Source organism: Narcine bancroftii, chromosome 8 (assembly GCF_036971445.1).
Source record: "Narcine bancroftii isolate sNarBan1 chromosome 8, sNarBan1.hap1, whole genome shotgun sequence".
Classification (NCBI taxonomy): Eukaryota; Metazoa; Chordata; class Chondrichthyes; order Torpediniformes; family Narcinidae; genus Narcine; species Narcine bancroftii.
In genome coordinates, this window is record NC_091476.1 from 152,999,710 (window position 1) to 153,027,223 (window position 27,514).

At 41.9% G+C, this 27,514-nt stretch overlaps 1 protein-coding gene and 1 pseudogene across 7 annotated transcripts; both read right to left on the minus strand.

The window, feature by feature from the left end:
• Positions 1–904: 904 nt before the first annotated feature.
• LOC138741393 (mediator of RNA polymerase II transcription subunit 30-like) lies at positions 905–24,277 on the minus strand. Of its 7 annotated transcripts, none has more exons than XM_069895414.1 (6): positions 24,259–24,277; positions 22,721–22,793; positions 19,700–19,928; positions 11,963–12,121; positions 8,884–8,976; positions 905–1,381 (listed from the first exon to the last, which is right to left on the minus strand). In XM_069895414.1, the coding sequence occupies exons 3-6, from the start codon at positions 19,910–19,912 to the stop codon at positions 1,286–1,288; spliced, it is 561 nt and encodes a 186-aa protein (XP_069751515.1). In that variant the 5' UTR covers positions 19,913–19,928; positions 22,721–22,793; positions 24,259–24,277; the 3' UTR covers positions 905–1,285. The 7 variants fall into 7 exon arrangements, with proteins under 7 accessions (XP_069751515.1, XP_069751513.1, XP_069751516.1 ...); XM_069895412.1 differs by lacking the exon at positions 24,259–24,277 and adding an exon at positions 23,945–24,021; XM_069895415.1 differs by lacking the exons at positions 11,963–12,121; positions 24,259–24,277 and adding exons at positions 11,807–11,929; positions 23,459–23,635.
• A 394-nt stretch (positions 24,278–24,671) lies between these two features.
• The window catches only part of LOC138742131 (proton-coupled zinc antiporter SLC30A2-like), a 16,006-nt pseudogene continuing 13,163 nt past the window's right edge, over positions 24,672–27,514 (minus strand).

Genomic DNA, 27,514 nt, shown 5'->3' on the forward strand with positions numbered 1-27,514 from the left:
TTAACGTACAACCCCGGTTATGTTTTTAAAACAATATTAATCAGGTAAAAACCTGGCAAACTGTTTCATGTGGGGTAAATGTGATAATAACGTATTTCAGTCAAGATAATTATCTCAATAGATAAGAGTCTGTGAACTGCAGAGGCATCTGGATTTTCCAGTACATGTAAAACAGAAGTTAGTCCGCAGGTCCAGTAAGTATTTAACAAGGCAAATTGCCTTGTGGCCTTTATTAGAAAGGGGTTGGAGTTTTAAAATAGGAAAGTTTTCTTACAATTATATAAGGTATTGGTGAGGCCACACCTAGTTCACTGAGTAAAGGCTGGAGTTTGTTAGGTCTGCTTTGTTCATGAATGAGTGAGACAAACACCAGACTGAGTCGAAATCAGGGTTCTTTGTTCTTTATTACCGGATTGTAACACTTGCGACTAACGATGTTAGTCGGAGAATGCATTCTGCCGTTATCAGCAAAATGGTGATTTTTTATACCCTTGGATATGTGCTTAGAACATCATCATATCATTACTTGTCCAATGACTAAAACTGTTGCTATCCTTTCCCTGCTAGCTTCCTGCCTCTCAATCCATCAATGTCTCTCTTATCTTGTAAGTACAAGGATGCATTCACATCTTGTTACAGCCCTGCACATTCCCATCTCATGATGTTTTACCTAACAGGAGTACAAGGACACCTCCCCTTCTTGTTACAGCTCTGCACAGGGTAACTCCTTACACATTCCCATCTCATGATGTTTTACCTTACAAGTTCAGATATAGATTGACCACCACATGACCTGAATATCCCATATTTCCACAAAACTGGCTGACACTTTGGTGAATGAGCTATCACATGGCCATTTTGCCCAGCTTTCATTCTTTTTAATAACCAATAACAAAAGTCTTGAAATATTTTAACATTTTTATTCCATATTATTTTCTTTAATGCCACCTTTCTTCTTGATGGAGCTAACAGCAGTATTTCCCAGAGACTCCAACACCATTGTGGAGAATTGACAACCCTGGCACCAGACATTCTCCTACCATCGAGAAATATCACATTGAAAATCTCGATCTAATCTACATTACACATGCAAAGAGAACACATTGTTTCAATGTGAATTAAACAACATTTACTGATTGTACAAAAATATTTGTGAGAAAATGATTACATATATATATATATGTACATTGCAAAACCAAAAGAAAAATCTACAAGGGTTTCATTGCTTAACAGGACCCAAGGAGAAATGTCACTCGGCCAACCAAAAATGGTATTTTCACACAGTTTAATTCCTCATTGCCAGCATCGAATTGATGTCCCATATGAGATTCCGTAGTTGGTCCATGATGTGTTTCAGTTCTTGGTTCTTCTGATGCAATTTCTAAGAAAAGAGAAGAACAATGCTTCAGAACAAGAAAAGTTGGAATTATTTCTTTCAATTTGTTGCTGATTTTTACCTCTTCTCCTGAATAAGAGATTAACCTCAAGAAATAAGCAACACTGAATAGAACATTACAGCACAGTGCAGGCCCTTCAGCCCTTGATATTGTGCCGACCATTATGTACCTTCCAAAAAAAAGAACTCAACACTTCCTGCCTCGTAACCCTCTAATTTTCTTCCCTATATGGGCCTGTCTAAGAGTCTCGTAAATGCCTCTTATGTTTCAGTCTCTACCACCATCCCTGGCAAGGCATCCCAGGCACCCACAGCTCTCTCCATAAAAAACTTAACCCTGATGTTTCCCCTAAACTTCCCTCCCTTCACTTTGTGTATATGCCCTCTAGTGTTTGCTCTTCCTACCCTAAGTAAAAGGCACTGGCTGTCCACCTTGACTAACCCTCTCAGAATCTTGCAGGGCTCTATTAAGTCTCCTCCCATCCTTGTTCGCTCCATAGAAGAAAAATCCTATCTCTGTTAACCTTGCCTCACAAGACTTATTTTCCAATCCAGGCAACATCCTGCTAAATCTCCTCTGCACCTCTCCATATCTTCCACATCCTTCCCATAATGAGGTTACCAGAACTGAACAGAATACCCGAAGTGTGGTGTCACCAGAAATCTGCAGAGTTGCAACGTGACCTCTCGACTCTTGAACTCAATCCCCCTATTAATGAAGCCCAACATGCCACTGGCCTTCTTAACTATCCAATCAACCTGTGCAGTAGCCTTGAGAGACTTATGGATTTTGGCCCCAAGGACCCTCTTCTTCATCATCTTCCCCAAAATATTTTAATTCCATTCAACCACAACTAATTAAAAACAAAACACTTTTGCAGTTCCATGCTGGCCTTTTTTCTGTTATCTCCATTATTATCTCCAGCTGTTCTTGCCAGTGTAAACAGTTGCGCTGCCATCCATTTTCTTCACTAAAACCCTACCAACAGAGGCTGAGAGCAGAGATGAAAGCCATATTAAAGTTCACCTGCGACTACTTGATAAATGAACATAAATACAGGTACCAGTTGCTTTGCAAAGGATGAGAACTCTACTACAGCAAGAGGCACTGCAACCTGCAGCTAATTTTGACATAAGGGAGCTCATAAATTGCATATTTATTTAAACAGATTTCCAGCTTTCCAAAACATTGGAACAGACGATTACATACAAGCACGTGCTTCTTTATATGTTCCTTAGGATCCATTATACCAGATCATGTCCCTTACCCAATGCTTAATAGTCATTTACTACCTTTGCCAAATATGTTGTTGACCTTCACAATCACTTTTAGTTTTGCTGAATCATCAACACACACAATGGAATTCTTTCTGCCACTCCACCCTTGTCACATTCTCAGCCACACAGCCCTTCACATCCCCATCTCCTTTCTGATAGCACATATCATACACACCATTTGAGTAGGGGAGGGGGAAAAACATCCTCAACATATCCTCTCACCCCACCCCCATTTTTTTCTCCCAATCACCTCAAATGTTTGCTCCCAATGATCAATCCTGTTATCAATCTCTCTCCAAATATTCATAGAATTGCTTCATAGAATTAAATTGCATATTTTGTTTCATAGAATTCAATCTCCCCTCAGTCTTCAGCCTTCTTTCTTCCCTCACAACCACACTACCCCAGATCAATCAGCATTTCAATGCATCTTCTGACACCCATCCTTGATGAGCAATTTATTCTGATGACTTAAATCATAGAGGCAGAGACAGGCTAGAGAGGCAATATTTTTTTTTCCTGGGGCAACAGTAGCAAATACCAGAGGAGATCAGTACAAAGTGAGGGAAGAAATGTTTAGGAAAGTCATTGGCAATTTTTATTTATTTATCTCTTAATCTGTTTATTTATTTAACACAGAGTAGTGGGGTGCCTGGAATGCATTGCCAGGGGCGTTGATACAATAGGGTGGTTTAAAAGAGATTCAGGCAGGCACGTGGATGCAAGAAAAAGAGAGGTAGGGAAGTTTTAGATCAGTGGTTCTCAACCTTTCTCTTTCCACTCACCTACCACTTTAAGAAATCTCTATGCCTTCGGTGCTCTGTGACTAGTGAGGGATTGCTTAAGGTGATATGTGGGTGGGAAGGGAAGGTTGAATCACTGCTCTAGACCCAACTGTTACAGAAATATTTTGCTTGAGAAAAATTGTCATTGATCCATTCCCTTTGGGGTTCTGAAACCGTGCACATAATTGGGTACGATTAAAACAGTAGTTTTCAAACTTTTTCTTTCCACCTACATACCACCTTAAGCAATCTCTTACTAATCACTGAGCACCTATGGCATAGGGAATACTTAAAGTGGTAGGTGAGTGGAAAGTAAAAGGTTGAGAACTACTGTTTTAATCATACCCAATTGACTCGTTGAGTAGGTTTCTATACATCGGCACATTTTGGGCCAAAGGGCTTGTGCTGTAATGTTCTATGCTCTCTCTTTTAAAAAAAAGTGATACAGATCAGAAACAGGCCCTTCAGCCCATCACATCAATGCCAACCATTTTGCCAATCTATATTAACCCAATTTGCTTCTATTAGGTTGACATTCTTTTATGTCTTGCATACAAGCCTCTGTCTAAATGTCTCTTACATCGAGTGAATGAATTTTACTCCACTACCACCTGTTGCAATGAGTTCCATGTGCAAAATCATTCTGTTTAAAAAGTTTCCTTCATTGCAATATCATTGTTTCAAATGCTGATCCAAACTCCTGACTTCTTGACTCACTCCATAAACAAAATTCCTGCCTGCTTCATATCCTGTGATCCATGAAACCCTCTGAATCTAGAATGCACCACATCATTCTAACAACTTACCCAGATGGTCCATTATTAGGAAGTAGCAACATTTGGAAATTTCTTTCCACAAAGATGACCTTTTCACTGATTATTTGCAGGTTGCTTGAATTAACCAGAATTAACTAGCATTTAAAAAGGAAAATCGAACCTAATGAACAACCTTTCACATAAATTACAAAAGGTCCAATTCAACTGGGTACAATAATATTACCTGGCATTTTAGCAAGGTCAAGACTGAGCCTGACTGGCTGCAGTTAAACATTTGCAATCCAGCAGTTACACAAATTATGCAACAGTTTACAGCTACTCTCAGCTCAATGGAGTGCAGGCTTTCATTATCCAGGGATAGAACCTGATGGCCAGAGAATGAAAGGAAATGCAAGATGGAAGATAGCTGGAGGGAGAGCTTGCCCAAGTCAAAGACAGTGGCAGAAATGCTTTCATTTCAGTGACGTCCATCATAATCCCAGGGGAAGCCCCAAATGCATTTTTATTGTGGAAATGTCAAAAATGCAATTACTCCTATTTTGTGAAAGATGCAACATCAAATAAGCAAATCTTTGTGATAGTACAGATCTATCACCAATGTATATAGTGTATATAGTTATAGTATCTAGACTGTGCTTTAAGAAAGGAGGGAGGGAGAAAACGGGAAGGGTAAGTCATGCTTGACTAACCTTCTGGAATTTTTTGAGGATGTGACAAAGAAGGTGGACTCGGGAGAGCCAGTGGATGTGGTGTATTTAGACTTCCAGAAGGCCTTTGATAAGGTACCGCACGGGAGTCTAGTGGGCAAGATCAGGGAGCATGGTATTGGAGGTAAGGTGCTGACATGGATAGGAAATTGGTTAAGAGATAGGAAACAAAGGGTTGGAGTAAATGGGTCTTTTTCAGAATGGCAGGATGTGACGAGTGGAGTGCCTCAGGGATCGGTGTTGGGTCTTCAGTTGTTTGTAATTTATGTTAATGATTTGGATGAGGGGATTATAAATAACATGAGAAAATTTGCAGATGACACTAAACTGGGTGGCGGTGTGGGGTGTGAGGAGGATGTAAGGAAAATGCAGAGGGACTTGGACAGGCTGACAGAGTGGGCGGCTAAATGGAAGATGAATTTCAATGTGAACAAATGTGAGGTTATTCATTTTGGGGGAAGTAATAGGAAAGCTGAGTATTATTTAAATGGAGACAAGCTAGGGAGTGGGGAAGTGCAAATGGATCTGGGTGTACTTGTTCACCGGTCACTGAAGGCAAATGGAATGTTGGCTTTCATAAAGAGGGGATTGGAGTATAGGAACAGAGACGCCCTTCTGCAGTTGTACAGGGCCCTGGTGAGACCCCACCTGGAGTATTGTGTCCAGTTCTGGTCTCCAAACTTGAGGAAGGACATACTAGCTATAGAGGGTGTGCAGCGCAGATTTACAAGGTTAGTTCCAGGGATGGCAGATTTGTCATATGCAGCAAGGCTAGAAAAACTGGACTTGTATCCATTGGAGTTTAGAAGGATGAGGGGGGACATGATTGAGGTATACAAAATCATCAGGGGGATAGACAAGGTGAAGTCTGATTACTTGTTCCCAATGATGGGGGAGACGAGGACTAGAGGGCATAGTTTAAGAATACAGGGTAGGCCCTTTAGGACGGAGATGAGAAAGCATTTTTTTTACCCAGAGAAGTGTGAATCTGTGGAATGCTCTGCCACAGAGGGTGGTAGAGGCGGATTCGCTGACTATGTTCAAAAGAGAGTTAGATAAGACTCTTGTGGGTAACGGAGTTAAGGGTTATGGGGATAAGGCTGGAAAGGGGTACTGATGGTAATGATCAGCCATGATCTAAAATGGCGGTGCTGGCCCGACGGGCCAAATGGCCTACTCCAGCTCCTATTGTCTATTGTGCTTACAGCGATTGGCTGAGAGCTAAGCCACGCCTACTGTCTGGGCCTTAAAGGGTTGTGTCCCTAGCCAGGTCGGATCATTCTGGACTGGTCGGCCACCTGTGAAGAGCTCCTGTCTTTTACTAATAAAAGCCTTGGTTTGGATCAACAAGTCTTTGATTCTTTCGACGAGCTCTACAACCTTGCATATGAATTATTGTACTAATGTATAAAAGTGTTGATTGTGGGCAAAATAAGGCATTTGTGGAGGTTTGGCATGACATCAGTAACTCTGGCAACAAATTTATTCAGATGTGGAAAGTGTGCTGACCGGCTGTATCATGGTCTGGTAGGAGGCCATCAATAGCCCTGAGGGGAAAGCCCTGCAAAAGATAGAGGACACAGCCCAGGACATCACAGGCAAAACCCTCCCCACCATCATGAACATCTACAGGGAACACTGCCGTCGGAGAGCAGCAGCAATCATCAAGGATCCACACCACCCAGCACACACTCTGTTCTCACTGCTGCCATCAGGAAAGAGGTGCAGGTGCCACAAGACTCGCACCACCAGGTTCATGAACAGCTGCTACCCCTCCACCATCAGACGCTTCAATTACAAACCCAATAAGAACTCATTTAAGGACTCTTACTTTTGTACCTTGTGCAATACAGAGAGAAAAATAATCAAGTCAGTTTGTTTACATTTATTTATTTGTTTATATGTGTACATGGAGTATAGTTTTTGTGAACTGCCAATAGGTATTAATTCTAGCTTGCCCATAGGAAAAAGAATGACAGGGTTGTATGTGATGTCATGCATGTACTCTGACAATAAATTTTAAATCTAATGGCCAGGACATAGGCAAAATCTCCCTGCTCCTCAAATCAATACCACTGCTTTTTCCTGCCACATTTATACAAGAAGGCAGGCAAAATCCTTGTGTTCTCTGAAGGACTGTACAATGTAATTTAAGTGCAACATCCATGTGAAGTGTTTGTTGGGAAAACATCTAGACATACTAAGCAGTCCACAGGTTGAAAAGATCCAATTTACAAACCCGTAGCTACAAACCAACAAGACAGCTGGAAGGAGAATGACGTCTACTTCCATTTTGAGTGGAGCTCACTTTCCATTGGCTCACTGCCCCGTCTATCATCAGGTGGCCGACGACACACATCCGCTGTCAGGCTATCTCACACGTTGCCTGGGCAAAACAGTGGGCGGGTGAGGGGACGAGCAGCCTGGCGGAGGGGAGAAGAAGCAATGTGTGCCATCATGATGCCCCACAAAATGGTCGGTGCTTGGCCTCACAAAATGACTGCTGTTCATCCTTCAAGTGCAATTGCGCCACTGAGGGAATGCGGGGTGTGGAAAAGAAGCAACGTTCACCATTGCGACACCCTGCAAAATGGTACCCCCGCCTTAAAGTATTATTATTATGTATTATTATTTTGTATTGCATTATTTAATTATTATGAACGGTATTATTATGTTTTAAGATGTTTTAGTGTATTGAGAAGTGTTTCATATGCATATAAAGGTAAAATACACACACACACACACAAACACACACACACAAAGATAAACATTTGACTAACTGAGGCTAAATATTTGACTAACTGGTTCCGACTTAAAATACAAATTCGGGTTAAAGATAGACCTAGGTAATGGAACTTATATTTAACACAGGGAGGGAGGGGGAGGCATAAACTTTGAAGAGTCCCAAGAGGGCCCCAGCCAAAAGCAAGTTGAGAATGGCTCATTTAAGACAATGGAAATGCAGAAGCTCTTGTATAAAAAGCAAAAGTATACCAAGGAATGACAGAAATGCAGGAAGAAATGGAAATAGAAAGGGCACACAGAGCATTAGCTCCAAAACCACAGGCATATCAAAAATCAAGATCCATCTTAGTAAAACTTTTGAATACACGACAACCAGCGCGCCGGTAGCATCATGAAGAGAGCCTCTGCTTCCTCAGGAGTTTGCGGAGGAGCTAGTGGAGTTCAAGTGAACCGGTACGGACTTGAAGGGCCGACATGGCCTGTTTCTGTGCTGTAAACGGTTATATGGTTAACCCGGGGACTGCCTGTACAAAGTTCTTTCCCTTCCCCACCCAGTTTCCTCAAATTTTAAAATGAGAAACATTGTGATTAGCTGCTGTGATACCCAACTAAGCTTTTGGTTCAAGGATTTGCCTTTGTAATTTGATCAATTAAATTCAAATATCTGCTTTATTTATGAAGACAAAAATAAAACCACAGCTGATACAAGCAAACTTTTTTTCTGTTAAAACTGTCAATCCATTCCTTGTTAAAGTCACAAACTACCTGGACCCCCACAGGTAGTATTTCAATAATCACCTTTAAAGTCAGTCCAGAGTATTAGCTAAACCACACAACCAGAATCATAACAGAATTTAACTCGAAAGGAAGCTGCCCAACCATTGCTTGAGGTACCCAATTAATCCCACTCTCCTGTTCTTTCCTTATAATCCAGCAAGAGTTTGGCCTTCAAAGTATTCATCCAAATTCCCTTGAGTTATGAACATTTTTAGTCATGCATTCTGGTTCACAACTTAAAGTAGAAAGTAAAACATGCTTGTGTTGCTTTTAATTTATTGACTTTCCAGACCATGAATAGGCTGATGGAAGTCGGCTGGAATACAAAACCTCTGTTGAAAATGACCATGTTCCTGGAAAAGAAATCCGCTTCAGTGAAATGTGAACAATTTCAAACTCAAGTTCTGTTCAGACTTTACCTCGAGGATTTCTTGGTATTCTGAATTTGTCAAACTGCCAACAGTCGGAAGATCTGGAGTTCTGAAGGGCTCCTCACCCACAAAAGGGATCAACTGTGGAAAGAAGAGTAGTTTGTAAAAAAGCAAGGGAACAGATTAGGCTATGCTGATCTCTCTCTGTGCACATGGTTGAGATGCCTGAACTACGTCCATCCACTTTCACTCGAGTCTGTGAAGGTGACAGTTAGGGCTTTTCTCTTTGCTGCAACAAACAATGAGAGGAGACTTAATACAAGTACTGGAGGTTTGGATCTGGAGCTCAGGCTGCCAAAGGATACAAGGGTCTATGAGGCTGCAGGAGTGCTGGAGGCAAACTCACGGACACTCTAAAGGGACTCTCTCTTGCTTCCTTTCTCTAAATGTAAGGAGCACCAGGCAATACCAACGGTTATTCTTTTCCTGCCTTAAGGCAGACAAAAAGAAGTTTTGTGTAATATTAAATTTTCTGTTTTATTACAGGACAATAAAGGAATCTTGAATCTTGAGATTATAGGGTGAATTGCAGCAAATTTTTCCCAGGGCAACAATTGTAAACACAAGAGAACATCTGTTTAAGGTGCACAGGGGAGATGTCAAAGGCAACATTTTTAATACGCAGAGTCATGGGTGCCTGGAATGCATTGCCGGGGTCGGGGTGGGAGGAGGGGGGGGGGGGGGGGAGGGTGGTGAGGCTGGTACAATAGGGACTTTGAAAAGACTCTCAGGCAGGTTCATAGATGCAAGAAAAATAGATGGTTATGGGTGTGTGTTTGGGAAGGGTTAATGTTGTGGAGCAGATTTATAATAGGGCAGCACAATATTGTGGGCTGAAGGGCCTGTTCTACGTTATAATGTTCGATGTTCTATGCTCTCTGTTTAACATGTACATGGCTGATATATACCTGAACTATAGTCAAACATTTTCACTCTATTGGCAAAAGAGCCATGCTGAAAAAAAATCTTTGCCTTGAACAGATTTCTGGCCTGGTATGTGGGGATGCAAGATCCTAAGACATAGGAGCAGAAATAGGCCATTCAGCCCATCAAGTCTGCCTCACCATTTAATCATTTTCCCCATAGAAACCCCTTGCCTGGCCTTCTCCCTATAACCTTTGATATTGTGGCCAATCAAAAACCTATCAATCTCTGCCTTAAATACACCCAATGACTTGGCCTCCACAATTGCCTGAGGCAACCAATTCCACAGATTTACCACCCTGTGGCTGGAGAAATTCCTCTGCATCCCTGTTCAAAGCAGACATCCTTTAATCCTGAAGCCCTCTTGTCTGATACTCTCTTCCATGGGAAATTACCTTTCTACATCTACTCTGTTCACAACTTTCAACATTTGAAATGTTTCAATGAGAGCCTCTCTCATTCTCCTAAATTCCAATGAATACAGGCCAAGAGCTGTCCAATGCTCCTCGTATGATAACCCTTTCATCCCCTGAATCATCCTTGTGAATCTCCTCTGAACCCTCTCCAAAGTCATCACATTCTTTCTTAAATGAAGAGCCCAAAAGTGCTCATAATACTCCATGAGATCTCATCAATGCCTTATCAAGCCTCAACATCACAGCCATGCTCTTATATCCTAGTCCTCTTGAAATCAATGCCAGCACTGCATTTTGCCTTCTTCACCAACTCAACATCCAAGTTTATCCTCAGGCTATCCTGCATGAGGACTACCAGGTCCCTTTGCTTCTGGGTATTTTCAGTTTCCTCCCCATTTATTTTTTTCTACCAAAGTGTATGACCGTACATTTTACAACATTATATTTCATTTGCCACTTCTCTGCCCAGTCTCCTAATCTGTCTAAGTCCTTCTGCAATCTCCCTGCTCCCTCAACATTACCTGTTCCTCCACCCACTTTCATATCATCTGCAGACTTGGAGTAGATGTGGAAGAAGGCCTCTGATTTAAAAAAAAATTTTAAAAAAATCACAGGTGACCACTCAGCCCCTCAAGTCTGTTCCACATTCAATAAGACCATGGCTGATTGCTTGTAACTTCCTCAACCACTGAAGAAATATTTTCCCCACATATTTATCAACTATCTAACTCTGCCGTAAAAATATCCATGGTCTCTACATCTTCCATCCTTTGAGAGAGTTCCAGGCGTAAGCAAAGCAAAAATTTTCACTTCATCACTGCCTTCAAGGGGAGATAGCTCATTTTTATGACTATGATCTCTCATTTGGGACCCTCCCTCAAGAGTGCTGTCCTCTCCACACCCACTCTTCCAAGAACTCTCAGGACACTGTTCAATCAACTCCACCCCTTCTTTTCCAAATTTGAGGAGATACAAAGCTAGCTCATTCAGCAACTTTTCCCCATAAAGCAGCCCACTCAGTCCTGGTATGTCTGGTAAACCTTCTCAGAGCTGCTTCCAACACCTTCACATCCTGTTCTTCATGTAAAGCAAGGATTTCCACTTTCACCACTAAACACTGGCTGTAATTCTAAGGATGTGGCTTGTTCTACTATTAAATCCTATAATCATCTTAAATGCCTCAGGCAGATTAAGGTTTGGAGACTCTGTCATTCAAATAATTGCCCTGATATCATTCTGAAATGTATTTGACCTCTGCATGCAAGTGTGTTGTCCAGACCATCATCTATCTTCCTTCTCTCTGTTCTCTAATGGAGTGACTTGCTCTGCCATTTTGGAGGGCAAAGAAGATAGACTTTATTGCCACAAGCCTGGGTCATTCCTTAGCCAAATCAGGCAAGGGAGATGGATAATCTTCCCCAGGGATCTTGGAGAACCAGATGACAAGTTTTCACCAGTGGCATACATCTCATGAAATTAATCAAACTCCACAGCTGTAATAGGACTGGAATTCATAGGATGGGATCTTAACTGTTTTACTAGTCAAGTAGCTAAAGTACTCTCATCCCTACCAGGTTAATGCATTGCTGTTGAGGTTCTGTTGGCCAAATCAAGCCCCCAATTCGGCAATTAATTGAAGGCAAGGTACTTGTTGGTGCTACGCTTGTTTGGGATGTCCTTGGCTCATGGCTGCACTGAAAACCAATTAAAAGGAAGTCACGAGTTACCTCTGTTATGGAGACATCTGTCACCCCACACATTTCTCCACACTTGTCGTACAACAACCGGAGCTTCTTGAAGAGCAGGGTGAGCTGACGTAAGTGCTCCTGCAATTTGTTGTACCGCTCCTGATACACTGCATGGTTCTGAGTTACACCATTTGGAAGCTGCATGCGAGCATGGATTGAAATGAGATCAGGCACAGCAAGATTTCAATAACATCCACAGACGTACACACAGTCACTCTCTCCGATCTCCTCTCCCATCTCTCTTCCCCTTATGATATCTGAAAACATAAAATAAATCAGGGCCTGAACCCTGATTCCCTTCTGTTAAAACTTCCCAACAAGATGTACAATTTTCCACCAGGTTATTTTTATTTTATTCATATTCTGCTTGGAAAGAAGTAACAGAGATTTACCACAGTGGTACTCGGGATGAGGGACTTTGGAGAATGGGAGAGAATGGAGAAGCCCTGGTAATTGCAGAAGATTGAGTTAACAGGGATTTGAGGAAGAGACACCCCAAAAAAAAGAAATGGTTTAAAATTTAGAGTTAGCTATTTTCAAAATAGTGTGCACACATTGGGACCGGTTTCTAGTTCTATTGCCATCAATGTTCCACCAAAATGAGATTAAACACCAAAAGTCTACAATCCCAACTGTTAAACTGCTTCTATAGGCAGGAGGATTACACAAGAGGAAAGAGAGGCAAGCTAATTGGCAAGAAGTAGAGGAGTTGAGGGGGTTGGCGGCTGGTTAGAGTTGAATGTGCAAGAGCAGGCAAGGAGAAGTTTGTAGTGACTTGTAGTGAGTGATCTGTAACACATTATAGAAGCAATTCAATAGGAGCATTCAGATGAGAACTAAAGGTGTAAAGAAGAAATGTAGGAAAAGTCCAAGAGGAATGAAAATAATTTGATGACTTTTTGCTGGCAGGGTGGTTTGCTGCAGGATCAAGTAGTGACAGATTTTTTTGTTATGACATCTTGGAGCAATTTTCTTGCTTTGAAGATTAAAAAAAAGCAAGTGACATTTCAACATCACTTCTTAATTAAACCTCTTCACAGGCAGGGAGGGATTGGTTACCTCCTGACTGATTTAATCACAGGATGTTTAACTGGAGTGATGCATTGAAGATGGAAAAAAAAGAGCAGTCAGAATGATGTGCAGATGTGCTGGAGAAACTCAGCAGGTCATGAAGCATCCATAGGAAGTAAAGGGTATGCAATGTTTCGGGCCTGGGCCCTTTGTCAGGTGTAAGCAAAAACAGGCAAGCACCTGAAAATGAATGATGGGAGGAGGAGGAGAGACAAGGGAGGAAGGGGAAGGAAGACAGGCTCCCAGCTAAGATCATAGGCGGATACAGGTGAGAGGTTAGAAGAAGGAAAAAGCTGAGAAGTGATGAGGGAGAGAATCAAGGTAGCATTGTGATAGTAGGAGAAGGTAGGGAAAGGGGTGGGGAGTTACGAGCTCTGCTATTTAATGTTTTTTTTCCTAAATCAGTGGATTTTGGCCCTAGAAATGGTTCAACACAGATTCAGCGTGACACCAGGATTGAACTGAGGTGTGGCCAATCTAACTAGATGCATGCACTCTTGGCCACAGAAAGTGAAAGTAAATCTAATTCATAGATTGGATATGGATGGTAGAGAAAGAAAAATTATTTTCTCTGATTCAGAAAGCCAGAATATTAAAAGTAGGGAATGGTAGGTCATGCACAAGGTCAACAATCTCTTTGTAACAGAGGGGGTGACATCTCGCACACACCATCCCTTCCACCTCAAAGAGTTGATGAATCTGGTAGGCTAATTTGAAATTTCACATTGAGATGAATAGTTTTTGTCGGGTAAACCAAGGTTGGACAGATCAATTATGATCCAAGTGAATGGCGGGACAGGGTTTAGAGCTCACAGCCTTCTCCTGTACCCATGAAAGTCTTTAATGATATACTTTCCTTAGTCACAGGAAGTAAGACATGTTATATTCCTCCTTATCCAATGAAAATGTTCTGCTTACTGCATGTATGAAGTCAAGAGCATTTTAGAATGTCAGGGATAAAACAGAAATTCCCTTGCGCGACTCAGAGCAGTGAGAAAGGCCTTTTCTGGACTACTGTGATGATTCAAGGCTCTGTGAAAGTCAAAAAGATCAAGATTCCTTTTTTTCATGTAATATTATAAAATGTAATATTACACGAAATTGTCTTCTGCGTGCCATAAGGCAAAGAGTTGACATTAGTGTTGTCTGGAACCCTTAGAGTAAGAGAGAAAGAGAAGCAAAAGAGAGTCCCTTCAGAGCCATTGAGTGTCCCTAGATTCACCTCCAGCAGTCCTGCGGCCTCTGGAGGATTAATCAGCAACCTGAGCTCCAGGACCAAGCCTAATGAAGACTTCAGCGCCAGAGGCTATTCAGGAGTCCTCCTTGCTCTCGGCACCCTCTTGAAACCTGGCTCCCAATGCCAGTCTCCAGCTGCCCACAGCCCATGTGGGTCCCCAGACTGGAAGTCACCACGGACTGCGTGGGTCCCTCTGCCGCTGAGCCCCTGACCGGTTTGCTGCCTTGGTCGCCCTCCCTGTAGGCTAGGCTCCACTTCTCAATCAGGTGTGGGGATGTTCATTCCTTTTCACCAGTCCACTGTTCTCCCAGAGCCTAGAACCCCTTGTGGCTGCTGCCAAGAACAGGCACTACCATCTTGGGCACAGACCTTGACAGTGGCTGGACTTCACTTACAAACGTTTGAAGCCTGTACCGAACTGGCAGCATTAGGACCAAGCAGTTGAACCCTTTGGAGAAGTGCTGTGTCTCCGCTCTCCCAGGTCTGCATCAGCAGATCTGGCAAACCTGCCATTTTATTCTAAAGTTAACCCAATTTTCCTTCAGGAATTCATTTGTACTTTACTTGCCGAAAGCTTCTCTCCATTCCCCACCAGCCTGAGAATGGAATCAACCATAGGTCAACACCCCCAACCTTATCTTCCAAATCATTTCAGCCTTAATGTTCAGCACGCCAGAGCTGATCCATTTACAGAACCACTCATACTACTTTCCCCAAAACCATGCTCGGGTGGACCAGTACTGAAATGGAGTTCCCTGACCACAGTGGGAGCAAATGCAGGCTCAAACTTGTGCTTTGTTCATGCTGTCAAGAGCAATGCTCAGCACCCCAGGCCTCAGCATCACTCCAGCTTTTGGTTGCTGCTGGCATCCATCACAACTTTAGGCATGCTGCTCACTGGCACACGACTTGGGTAGGCCAAGCTCCATCCACAAGCAGAGAAGACCACCTCGTTTCTCTTCAACCCACAGGGACAGGCAAACTGAGCACATGTTTGCTTTTCCAATGTGCAGCAATTCATTGAATGCAATCATTTCCTTAATACTTACTCCGTAAAGGAACCATCCTGACAAACTTGGTGGTTGCATTGGATTGAAAGCCTTTTCCATAGCTCCCTTGCAGAAAGAAAATATGCCTCCTGTGCATAATGCTTTTTAACCAAACTGTTAAGGTCTTTCTAACCCACTGGAAGTACACAATCACACAGGAAACCTGCAGTGGACGATTAGGTTCAAATTTATTATCATCTGACTGTACACAGGCAACCAGATGAAATATCATTTCTCCAGACCACAGTGCACACACATACATATTTGTCACACAACTCATAATAATCACACAATACATAAAAATATTACAAAATACCACTATTAATATTTGGAATGTGATTTGCCTGGAAACATTTTAAAAAATGTCAGGGGAACACAATGTGGCTAAAAAAAAGCCATTAAAATATTTTAACACTCCTCACAACAGCTCAGTGAGTGATAGCTCTGCATTTGAAATGTGATCCACATTTTGCTGGAAGGCAGACTCTCATAAGACTCTTTTGGTAAAATGTCTTGTGTAGGGCACCTTCAAAATCTGTGCACCACCAACTCCAATAGAGTACAGGCTGATACTGGTACAGTGGACACATTGGGACTCCCAGAACCCCACAGGACAAGGTCCTCTTCAGATTTGTCTTAGTTCGCTTCCTTATCCAAAGCAAGATAACAGTCAAGATAGAAATGGGAAGAGGGGAAAATCAAGGAAAGGAGTGTGTGGCAGACAGACAAGTTTGAATTTTGAATCTTGCCCCCCCCCCCCCCCCAGCCCCCACTGCCAAATAATTATTTACCACCAAAACAAGGCTGCAGAGTTTCAGTTAAGCAAGATTCTGGGGTTTGTGCAGTGTTCAAAGTGCTGAAGAAACTCAGCAGGTCACGCAGCATCCAGAGAAAGCAAAAGCAGTCGATATTTTAGGCCTGAGCCCTTGTTCAAGAGCGTAAAAAAGCAGGCAGATGTCCAATTGGGGGGGGGGGGGGGGGTGGGGGTGGAAGGGATAGTTCTAAGCAAGAGAAGCTGATTAGCATTTTCCCAAGATGAGTTCAGTGGGCAATTAACATTCTATGCAGCAACTTCTTAAAAAAAAACAAAATCACAGGGCACTACATCCAGTAATCCTATTTTGGGAAGCAAATAGTTGAAATTTTAAAAAGCCCATGGAACCCAAGTTGTGTTGAAATGTACTCAGTTGTCATTGTTTACCTGCAAGTGGGCAGTATTTCTAAAACACATCTTACCACTATTCAAATGTTGAAGTCGTCTTGTACTCGTGCAAGAAGTGCTTCATACACAAGGAGGCAGCTCAGTTTTCCAGTTACCAGCTGAAAATGGACACTGAGGTTCAGCACCATTAGAACTCTGGCATTGTTCAAGGTACAGTGCCATCAAGTGGTTCATCTCATATTGTAGCTCCTAAATAAAGAGGGAGTGACTGGCACAAAAGAGCTGCTTGGGTATAAAACGAAAACCTGAAGACAGCCAATAGAATTCTGATCCAAAATATTGACTGACCATTTCTACCCCAATCTGCTGTCTGACCAGCGGAGTTCTTCCAGCAGCTCATTGTTTGCAACCAATGCAAACTTAGCCTGAGCCAGAAGTAAAAGACGAAAATCTGCAGACACTGTGGTTGATGTAAGAATACAATGCTGGAGAAACTCAACAGGTCAGTGTCCTTTATTCTGCGCCCCACTCCCGCACTAACATGTCTGTCCATGGCCTCATATACTGTCGAACCAAGGCCACTCATAAACAGGAGGAGCAACATCTGGACACTCTCCAAACAGATGGCATTAACATAGACTTCTCCAGTTTCTTCTACCCACTCCCCGTACTCCCTCTCTTCCCTATCCATCTGTTCACTTTCTTCCAACTCTCCATCCCCTTCCCTCTCCATTAACAGAGCCATCCCCCTTCCCTTGTTTGCTGGGGTGCCCTCCCTCCCTTATCCACCTATTACCTCTTTCCTGTGGGACCGTGCTCCTACCCCATCATTTTGTTCAGGCACCTGTCTACATTTTGATGAGGGGCTCAAACCTGAAACATTGGTTATCTTTACTAAAGTACAGTACGCTGTTTGACCTACTGAGCTTCTCCAGCATTCTGTGTTTTTACTAGCTTGAGCCAGAATATTTCCCCCACCAAGCTCATCCTGGTGTCACCATAAATACGATAGTTATAAAGCTAGTTACATGCCAGTAATATTCAGCAAATCAGTCCATGGATAAAGAAATGAACCAGCCTGTAATGCTTTGCTAAAGTACTTTGAGGCCAAAACAAATGTCCTAAATCTGAATAAAGGAAACTGAGTGGTAGAGTGCTTTGTTGAAAAGCAATGATGGTGGATAGGCAAAGGATAACCTTGTAGGAACTCCAGATACTTTACTTCCTGATCATAGCAGTAAAAGCAACCCAGACAATGGCTGACAAAAATTAAAGGATGGTATTAGGTTCAAAGATACAAAGTTGCCAAAAAAATAATCCTGTAAATACGAGGATTGGGAGCAATCTAAAAGTAAGCAGAAGGTTGATTAAGGAAGCAAAAGTGGAGTACGAGAGTAAAATCAAAAGGAACATCAGAGTAAGTTAACAACTTATTTGAGTGTGCAAAAAAAGTCAAATGTATATCCTTTACAGTCAGAAAGGGAATTTATAATGGGAACAAAAAGCAATTAAACAAATACAGTACTTTGGCTTTGACTTCATCAGAGGTCACAAATAACCACAGACCAAAAGTCTCATAAAAAGCAGGAATTGAAAGAAATTGGTATTAGTAGAAAATTAATGCAAGAAATTAGTGGGATTGGAACAAGATAAATCCCCAGGGTGTGATCATTTATATCCTTGCATACTAAGAGGTAACTATGGAAATAGTGCATGCAATGGTTGACAGCTTAAAAATTCCATGTCAAGGATTAGTTGCTGCAGATTGGAGGGTGCCACATGTAACACCACTATTGAAGAAATGTCAGAGGGAAAACAAAGAACTATAGATTGGTTCAACATTGATACAGACCAAATCTATAGTAAAGAAAATGGCAGAGCTTATTATAAATGAAATGATAATAAGACACATCAGTGGGATTTGGTCTTGGATTAATGAAAGATAAATAGGGGTCGATATACCTACTAGAGATCCTTTTTGAGAATAGACGAGGGGGTGTATTTCAATTTTGAGTCAGCCTCTTAAAATTCCCACTTCAAAGGATAGTGTACAAAGTTAGCGTACACGGGATTAGGAGTAATCCACAGGCATTGAGTGAAAACCAGTTGATAGATAGCAAACAATAGGAACTCTTCCTCTTCTTTCTGCTACCATCCGGAAAAAGGTACAGGAACCTGAAGACGAGGACTCGGTGGCACAAGGACAGCTTCTTCCCCTCTGCCATCAGATTCCTGAATGATCAGTGAACCAGACACTGCCTCACTTTAACTTTTTCTTTCTCTTCCACTACTTTTTTGTAAGGTGGTTTATAGAAATGTTTACAATATGATGCTTTCACAAAACAATGAATTTTGTGGCATATTTATGATGATACATTTTGAATCTGAACAGGCTAGCAAGCTGTGACCAGTGGGGCACTGGCTGGTCACAATATGATTCAATGAGGGAACAGAAAGTAACATTTCAAGTTTTCTAATGACACAAATGTGGGTGACTTTGCAAGTTATTAGGAGGACTCAAAGTAATTAAAACAAATTATGCAAGTTGATATGTACAATGCCAGATACAGTATGTTGATCAATGTGAAGTTATACACTTAAATAAGAAAATTTGGTGTAAATGGTCTCACCTAAGATGTGGCAGGAATAAACAGGCAAAATGGTATTGCTCCACGGTGATAGATTGGGCCATGTTGATGTACAAAAGGATCTTGGAACCCTTGCATATGGAGATGCTCAAAGTAGTTGAGAAGGTGAATGGATTATCTTTCATTGTAAGAGGTTTTCAATATAGGAGTGCTGTCTTATTACAATGTCACAGGCTTTGGATAGATCACACGAGAGTATTACGCAGTGATTTTGTCTCTCATTTCAAAATAAATTCTTCCCAAAATAAATAATGAGCAGGCCTGTGCTCACTAGAGGTTAGAAAAATGAGAAAGGGCTGAATGAAGGGTAGGCCCTTATTTCCCTGAAATACATTGATAATATACAAATCAAGTGGTTGAAATATTATACTGATATCCTTCGTATCATATCCTGCCAAATGATCTATTTCTAAGCAACTTACAGGAAAATTCTGATGCAAATAGTAATGTTTCAAATGGGAAGTTTTTAAAAAATTCTCAGTTTGACAAACATTAATTTCAATGGGAATGGGAGTGGGGGGGGGGGCTGTTACATTAAGAACCATGTACCTGTGTTGCCCGGAGCATGTGAAAGATGTCCATTGTACGTGCCACAATGTCCTGGACGGTTTCCTGACCAACCTTGCAGAGGGTGACACATGTGATCTCACGAAGGGCACTCTGTGGCTGCTGTGGAGGGATTGGTGCAGCAGGATGGACAGGGGCCACGGGTTGTGAATGGAGACCCGCAATCCTTGTCCCACCCCCTGGTAGAGCTGTCATTGTATCTCAGGTAAATCTGCAGATGAGACAGAAGGATGACAAAGGTGCAAATGATTATTCATGGAGTCATACAGAATGGGCTTTTTAGCCCAACTCATCCCTGCTGGTCAATTGGCTTTCTAGCCGAGGCTCTTTGGATTTGGTACACATCCTTCTAAATCTTTCCTATCCTTATAGTTGTCCAAATGTCTTCTGAACATCAAAGTTGTGCTTCTAGTTTCCTCTGGCAGCTCCATCCAGAAGCGGACCACCCTCTGAGTGAAAGAGTTTCCCCTCTTAACCCACTTAAATTTCTCCCCTCTCATTTTAAACCTATGCCCTCTAGTCTCAACTCATCTATTCTGGATAAAAGACTGAATATTCACTTTGTCCTTTCCCCTTATGATTTTATAAATCTCAAAAGGGTGACCTCCATAGATTCAGCTTCCTATGCTCTAGGGAATAGACCCAGCCTATCCAACCTTTCCCTACAACTCAAGGTCTCCAATCCCAGCAACATCCTAGTTAATCTCATCTGCACCCTTTCCCACAAGTTGGGGTCCTTCCTATATCTAAGTGACTTGAAATGCACATAGTACTCTCACTATAGTCTCACCAACACCTTGTACAGGTGAATCACGAAGTCCAACCTTTGTACTCAATACCTCACCAAATGAAGGCAAACATACCCAATATCTTCACTGCCTTGTTCATTCATGCTGCTACTTTCAGGGAATTGTGCACTTGTACCCCTAGGTCTCTGTTCCACAACACTGTTCATGACCCTACCATTTATTCTGTAGTCCTACCCTGGTTTGAGGTCATTCAGTTTAGAAACATTCTGATCAAGGTGTTGAAAAGATAAAGAGATTTCATCATTAAAAAGGGGCAGGATCTTAAAATCTGATCTGGGCCATTTATCAAGAAAAATATATCTCACCTGGGTCAGTACATCTAATCACATTAAAAATAATTACATAAAATGAAAATAAGACAAAAGGTCACTATGTATCTTCAAATTTCATCGAAGAATTAAATACTTAATATCTTTTTTTTTCTAAACTTAAACCGGACATAATATGAGAGAACCATTGAAACACTGTTGCAGTGGTTCTCAACCTTTTTCTTTCTACTCACATACCACTTTAAATGATCCCTATGCCATCAGTATTCTGTGGTTGGTAAGGAATTGCTTAAGGTGATATGCGAGTGAAAAGGGAAAGTTGAGAACCACTGCTCTAGACTCAATTGTTACTGAAATATTTTGCTTGAGAAAAATTATCACTGGCCCATTTCCTTTGGAGTTATAAAACGGGGCACATAATGAGTCAATTAGATACGATTAAAACTGTGGTTTTCAAACTTTTTCTTTCCACCCACATACCACCTTAAGCAATCCCTTACTAATCACAGAGCACCTATGGCATAGGGAATACAAAGTGGTATGTGATGGAAAGAAAAAGGTTGTGAACTACTGAGATTTTTTTTTAAATTAAAACATTTCCTACATTGGAATCAGATTCACAATATATGCTTGAGTATTAGATTAGATATATCCTTATTGATCTTGGAAAAACTAAATGGAAGAGAGGTATCTAATAAAGAGGCCTAAGAATATTGGTGTATAGATTTCAATTCTAAATCTGTCTATAATGGATGATCCTATTGGTCAGAATTTAAAAAATCTTAAAAGTTAGATAAATAATATTTACAACCTAGTAATAAAATCTAAAATTATATCGGGCCATACTTGCATCTTTTTTCAATTTTTGTAAATGGAATTTACTAATTCTAGAGTTTTTGTTCTTCCAAATAAAGGAAGAATCTTTGGAGTCAATATTATTAAAAAAAATGTCAGTATGTAAACTGAAATTGCTTGAAATAGATATAAAAACGTAGGTAATATTACCACTATAACTACATTAATACGACCTATTAAAGATGATAAAGGAGACAATGTAGAAAAAGACTAGCTCACAGACTCAAATTGAGGAGAAAAAACTGAGTTTATATAAATCTTTAAATCATTTAGTAATTTTAACCCCTAAGTATGTGAAATTATCTCTGACAATCTTGAATGGAATTTGAGCGTTGATAGAGACTTGCATATTAATCGGAAAAAGTGAGACTCAGCATGTTTCTTTGCATCGTTCCGCATTTCTTATTGACCACCCTGCCTATTTTGGAGGGGTTATGGACCTTGCATTTGTGGAAGGATGGGATGTTGGGTCCAGTTGTGATGGGCAATCTGGTCAGCATGGATAAGTTGGGCCAAAGGGCCTATTTCTGCAGGGTATAGATTTCTGTTGCTCTATTAATTCAGTACTAGCTGCACATTGAAATATCCTGTCATATTATATCCAGAGTCCATTTCAAATAACCACCAGCCTTATAAGCTGTTCAATAAAGGGAATTTCTACCCATCACTGGTCTCAGAGGCTGTTACCAATTTCAGTGGTGGGTTGCCTCGATTTTCAACATTACTTCTCCTTCCCCCAACGCCACACCCATTTTATCTCAATGGTCTACTTTGCCAGCAAATTTTCCCTCAATTTGCAAAACTTGAGTTTTCTCAAGTTCCAGGGGGAATTTTCACAAGATTTTCGGCAAAACACAAAAGAGTAAATGAGGTAGCCCTTGGAATAGAGGATCAGGACACCTGCTGAATGGTTTTTCATAGACAACAGAACAGGAAGAAGTGAGATAGAAAATTTAAAGCTGGAAGCAAGGGTTAAAGGGGGCAACTGAAGGAATCGTCATTTGCTTGTTGTTGAAGATATCACGGGAAAAATGCATCTCGCGTTTGAAAGAACAATTCCATATCATTACCTCTTCGAATGTTGAGTTGCTGAGGTTCCTCCTCCTTTCCAGCGAGTCACCAGTTTCAGAAAGTCAACGGCCCCTTGTGCAAAGAGAGGAAACGTGAGCAGGAGGTGGACATCGATCCATGACCACGTATCTTCTCCCTGGAATCTTCTTCACATTGCTGAACCAACCCCTCCCTCCGTTCAGCCACCGAGAAGGCAATCGAGTTGGACTTCCCACAGCTCGAAACGATTCTGGAGAATAATTCAAGCTGAGACCCAACTCTTTTGTGATCAGCAAGGCGGTTAAATTTTAGATTTGGGAGAGGGAATTCTTTTCAGAGAATGAAAATAGGACGGCAAAAGACATCGAAAGTGGGCGAGGCCGTTCGGCCCATCCAGACCGTTCAATAGAATCGTACCGATCAAGCGACCGCCTTTTACAGGAGGAATCTGGGTGGTCTCGGTCACCGCTCGAGGCGGAACTTGTTACATTACAAAGCATTTCGAACGCGCCGTATTGGAAACATTCCCATACAATGTTGCAACGTTCCAAACACACTTCACCCACAAAGAAACAAATTCAAGTGGAATTAACCATGCATTCAAACGCACAGCGATCGGAAGCAGGAAAATGCGCCGGCAACAATATTGCAAACAAAACCTTCTGCCTAATTTTTCAAAAGTGATCACGTTAATTCGAATTGCATTCATGCAAATCAGGACCAAGATTGGCCAGAAAGCAACACCTATGTTGTTTTACCCTTTCAAGCTCCAAATCCACATCAACCAGATTTTCCCCCCCACCTCTTCCAATCGTTCTTACGTACAACATAAACTTTCAATATCGTGACAGGAAGGAGCCTTGTCATTCGGGAACAAATCAGAAATGGAAGGTGACTTCACTTCCGCGTTTTGAATCGGGCTGGGAGAGAATTTAAATTTAAAGGACCCGTGGTCGGCGGCTTTGATAAAATGACAAGGAGGTGACGATGTCAACCGTGTGACTGGATGAAATACTGGAATGTCATGAACCCAGGCGTGGTTTGCCTTCCCGTAACTGCTGCGCCCACCCTTCGCTGAAATCCCACGCATTGCTGCAGCCGGGCGCGGCGGAGGCTTGTCTGCTCCCGCCACGGTCCCGTGGCGGGCCGCGCTTTAAACCCGCCTGGCTCGTCTGCTTCATGGAAAGTCGACACGGATGTGAAGGGAAGGTGGGGAGTGCTGCAAGGCACTTGGCAGAACTAACCTCCCCTCCATCGACTCAGGATTGAAGGAACTCAGCAAGTCATGCCGACTCCCTGGAAAGCACAAAGGCAGTCCACGTTTCTGGCTTCAGCCCGTCATTAGGAATTTTTTTGCGGGGGGGGGGGAAATTCAGGCAAAGGGGAAGAAGCACAGCTTTGCAGGTGGGAAGTGGAAACCTTATACTTTGCCTTAACAGTCTCCAACCAGATGGCATCAATCTCAACCTCCAATTTTAGGTGACCCCTCCCCATTCTTTCTTTCTTTCTTTCTTTCTCTCTCTCTCTCTCTCCCCCCGCCCTTTTGTTTTCCTCATACCTCTGAATCTTCTCCTCTTTTCCCTGCCCGTCACCCACGCCTTCCTCTCTTCTGCTCCCCTCACCTCCTATTAGAGAGAGCAACTTTCTCAACTCTCGGCCTCTTACCCAATCATCTCTCAGCTTTCCCCAACACCCCCCCCCCCCCACCTGTCTCCACTCATCACCTGCAAGCCTGTGTTTCTCCACGTCCTCCCCTCCAAACCTCCTTATTTGGGGATCAGCTCCTTTTACGAGATTCTTGACGAAAGGCTGAAGTGTTAACTGCCTATTCTTTCCTGGAACCTCCAACCTTAATCCTGGCAATGGTTTTTGAATATAGTGTACAAATAATTCTGCTAATATTACATTAAAACATTGCTCCTGATGAAGTTACCAAACTGAAGACTCAAGACTTGTGAAGTGGAACGTATATCAAGCTTTAAATTCCTTGATGTCCACATTTCCAATGATTTCATCTGGCCCCTGAACTCCTCCATCCTGATCAAAAAGGCATCAGCACCTTTATTTTCCATGTATTACTGTACAATATAGTAACTTAGATGCATAGAACACATTATATCCAAGAAGTGTAACTTAATTCTCTTCCACCACAAGATAATACCATATTCAGTGCTATCTCTTCCACTGCCAGTGAGCCAAATTTCTGCTCACTTAGTTTAAAGCTTAATTGTAGCTGCTCTTTGATTGCAAGAGCTTCCAACATGCAAAAGAACCTGTGCAACTGGGTGAAATACAAGATAATATAGTGTTATATATCATCTTTCTCCTATACACCTTTTTATTTGTGTGTAATTATAACCATATAACCATATAACCACTTACAGCACAGAACAGGCCAGTTTGGCCCTGCTAGTCTATGCCATAACAAATCCCCACCCTCCTAGTCCCATTGACCAGAACCCGGTCCATATCCCTCCAGTCCTCTCCTATCCATGTAACGATCCAGTCTATCCTTAAATGTAACCAATGATCTCACCTCGACCACGTCTGCCGGAAGCTCATTCCACATCTCCACCACCCTTTGCGTAAAGAAATTTCCCCTCATGTTCCCCTTATAATTTTCCCCCTTCAATCTTAAACCATGCCCTCTAGTTGGAATCTCCCCCACTCTTAATTGAAAAAACCTATCCACATTGACTCTGTCTGTCCCTTGTAAAATCTTAAACACCTCTATCAAGTCCCCCCTCAATCTTCTACGCTCCAGAGAAAAAAGCCCTAGTCTGCACAACCTTTCCCTATAACTCAAACCTTGAAATCCTGTCAACATTCTCGTGAACCTTCTCTGCACTCTCTCTATTTTGTTTATATCTTTCCTATAACTTGGTGACCAAAACTGTACACAGTACTCCAAATTTGGCCTCACCAATGCCTTGTACAATTTCATCATAACCTCCCTACTCTTGAATTCAATACTCCGATTTATGAAGGCCAACATTCCAAATGCCTTCTTCACCACACCATCTACCGGAGTATCAGCCTTGAGGGTACTATTTACCATCACTCCTAAATCCCTTTGTTGCTCTGCACATCTCAATAGCCTACCATTTAATGCATATGACCTATTTAGATTTGTGGGGCAGAGGAGACAACTCCATCGGACATACTGGAAAATAATGCAAACTTGTCTCTAGGTTCCTGGCATTCCCTGCAGTTAAACCATATAAATCAGAGTATCTCTCTATTTGAACTGTGATGGAATAGAAGTCAAACTTGCTCTGGAGCAAGTTAGCTTCAGCCAATCTTTGGCTTGGCTTCGCGGACGAAGATTTATGGAGGGGTAAATGTCCATGTCAGCTGCAGGCTCGTTTGTGGCTGACAAGTCCGATGTGGGACAGGCAGGCACGTTTGCAGCGGTTGCAGGGGAAAATTGGTGGGTTGGGGTTGGGTGTTGGGTTTTTCCTCCTTTGTCTTTTGTCAGTGAGGTGGGCTCTGCGGTCTTCTTCAAAGGAGGTTGCTGCCCGCCGAACTGTGAGGTGCCAAGATGCACGGTTTGAGGCGATATCAGCCCACTGGCGGTGGTCAATGTGGCAGGCGCCAAGAGATTTCTTTAGGCAGTCCTTGTATCTCTTCTTTAGTGCACCTCTGACACGGTGGCCAGTGGAGAGCTCGCCATATAACACGATCTTGGGAAGGCGATGGTCCTCCATTCTGGAGATGTGACCTAGCTTCAGCCAATATAGCCTGTGTAGTGGCCTCTTCATCTGCAAGAAACACAAATGTTACTTCAAACAAGTTATTAAATCTGGTGAACAGATTTAAGGGTGATAAAAATGAGGAGAGTGATCTCAATTAAGGTTTGGAAGAGGTCAAGTCAAGTTCATCATCATCCTATTGTACAAGAACAACCCGATGAAACTGCATTATTTGGTCATCGTATGCAGCACACAACCAGACATTACACACACAGAGAAAAACAATACATATGCAGGACAAGAATTTCATCTTTACAAATAAATAAATATCACTTCACGAACATGAGAGTTTCGGATGGTTAATGGGATGAAGTGGGTGTAACAAGTTTACTAAACTCTAATGGAACAACATTTCACAAAAAGAAATTCAAGGCTGAAAACCTGAAATATAAACCAAAAATTCCGGAAATACTCATCAACCAGCAGGATAAATTCTGCCTCATTCTCTGAAGCTGCTGGTCCATCTGCTGAGTATTTTTGCCATTTGGCTTTCATTTATTTATTGAGCCCAATGTTTATTTCTGGGCAAATGCATCTTAGGGAGGTTATATTGACTTTGAAAACATTGCAGCACAGTTTCAGCAGAATGAGATATGGATTAGAACACAAGGACGAATTGCATAGACAGTGTTGATAGTTCCTTGGAGAAAGCCAAGGGTTGTTCCAAATCCAGGATTAGAAATGATCAGTGGGCCAAGAGAAAGCTGTTCCTTTAAGGCCTCTGAGCAAATCTTAAAATTAGAGAGAGACTATTTGGAGAGCACTTCAAAGTTCCTTTATTGTGATGTACATAATACACAATATTTGTTTTGTTCGCCACCTCATCACGTTATGTGGCAATCTGAAACTTCCCCAAAGTATCAATTTTAAATTTGAAAATTTATTTAAATTTTAATAAATAGATATAAGCATGCATTGACTATAGAAGACAAGTAGATTTTACAATATCAATCAATTCAATTGCTAATTTGATGTTCAGACATGAACTCTCAGCCTTGCACTGGGCATAACCTGTCAGTGTCAAACAGTGGTTATCAAACTTTATCTTTCTACTCGCATACC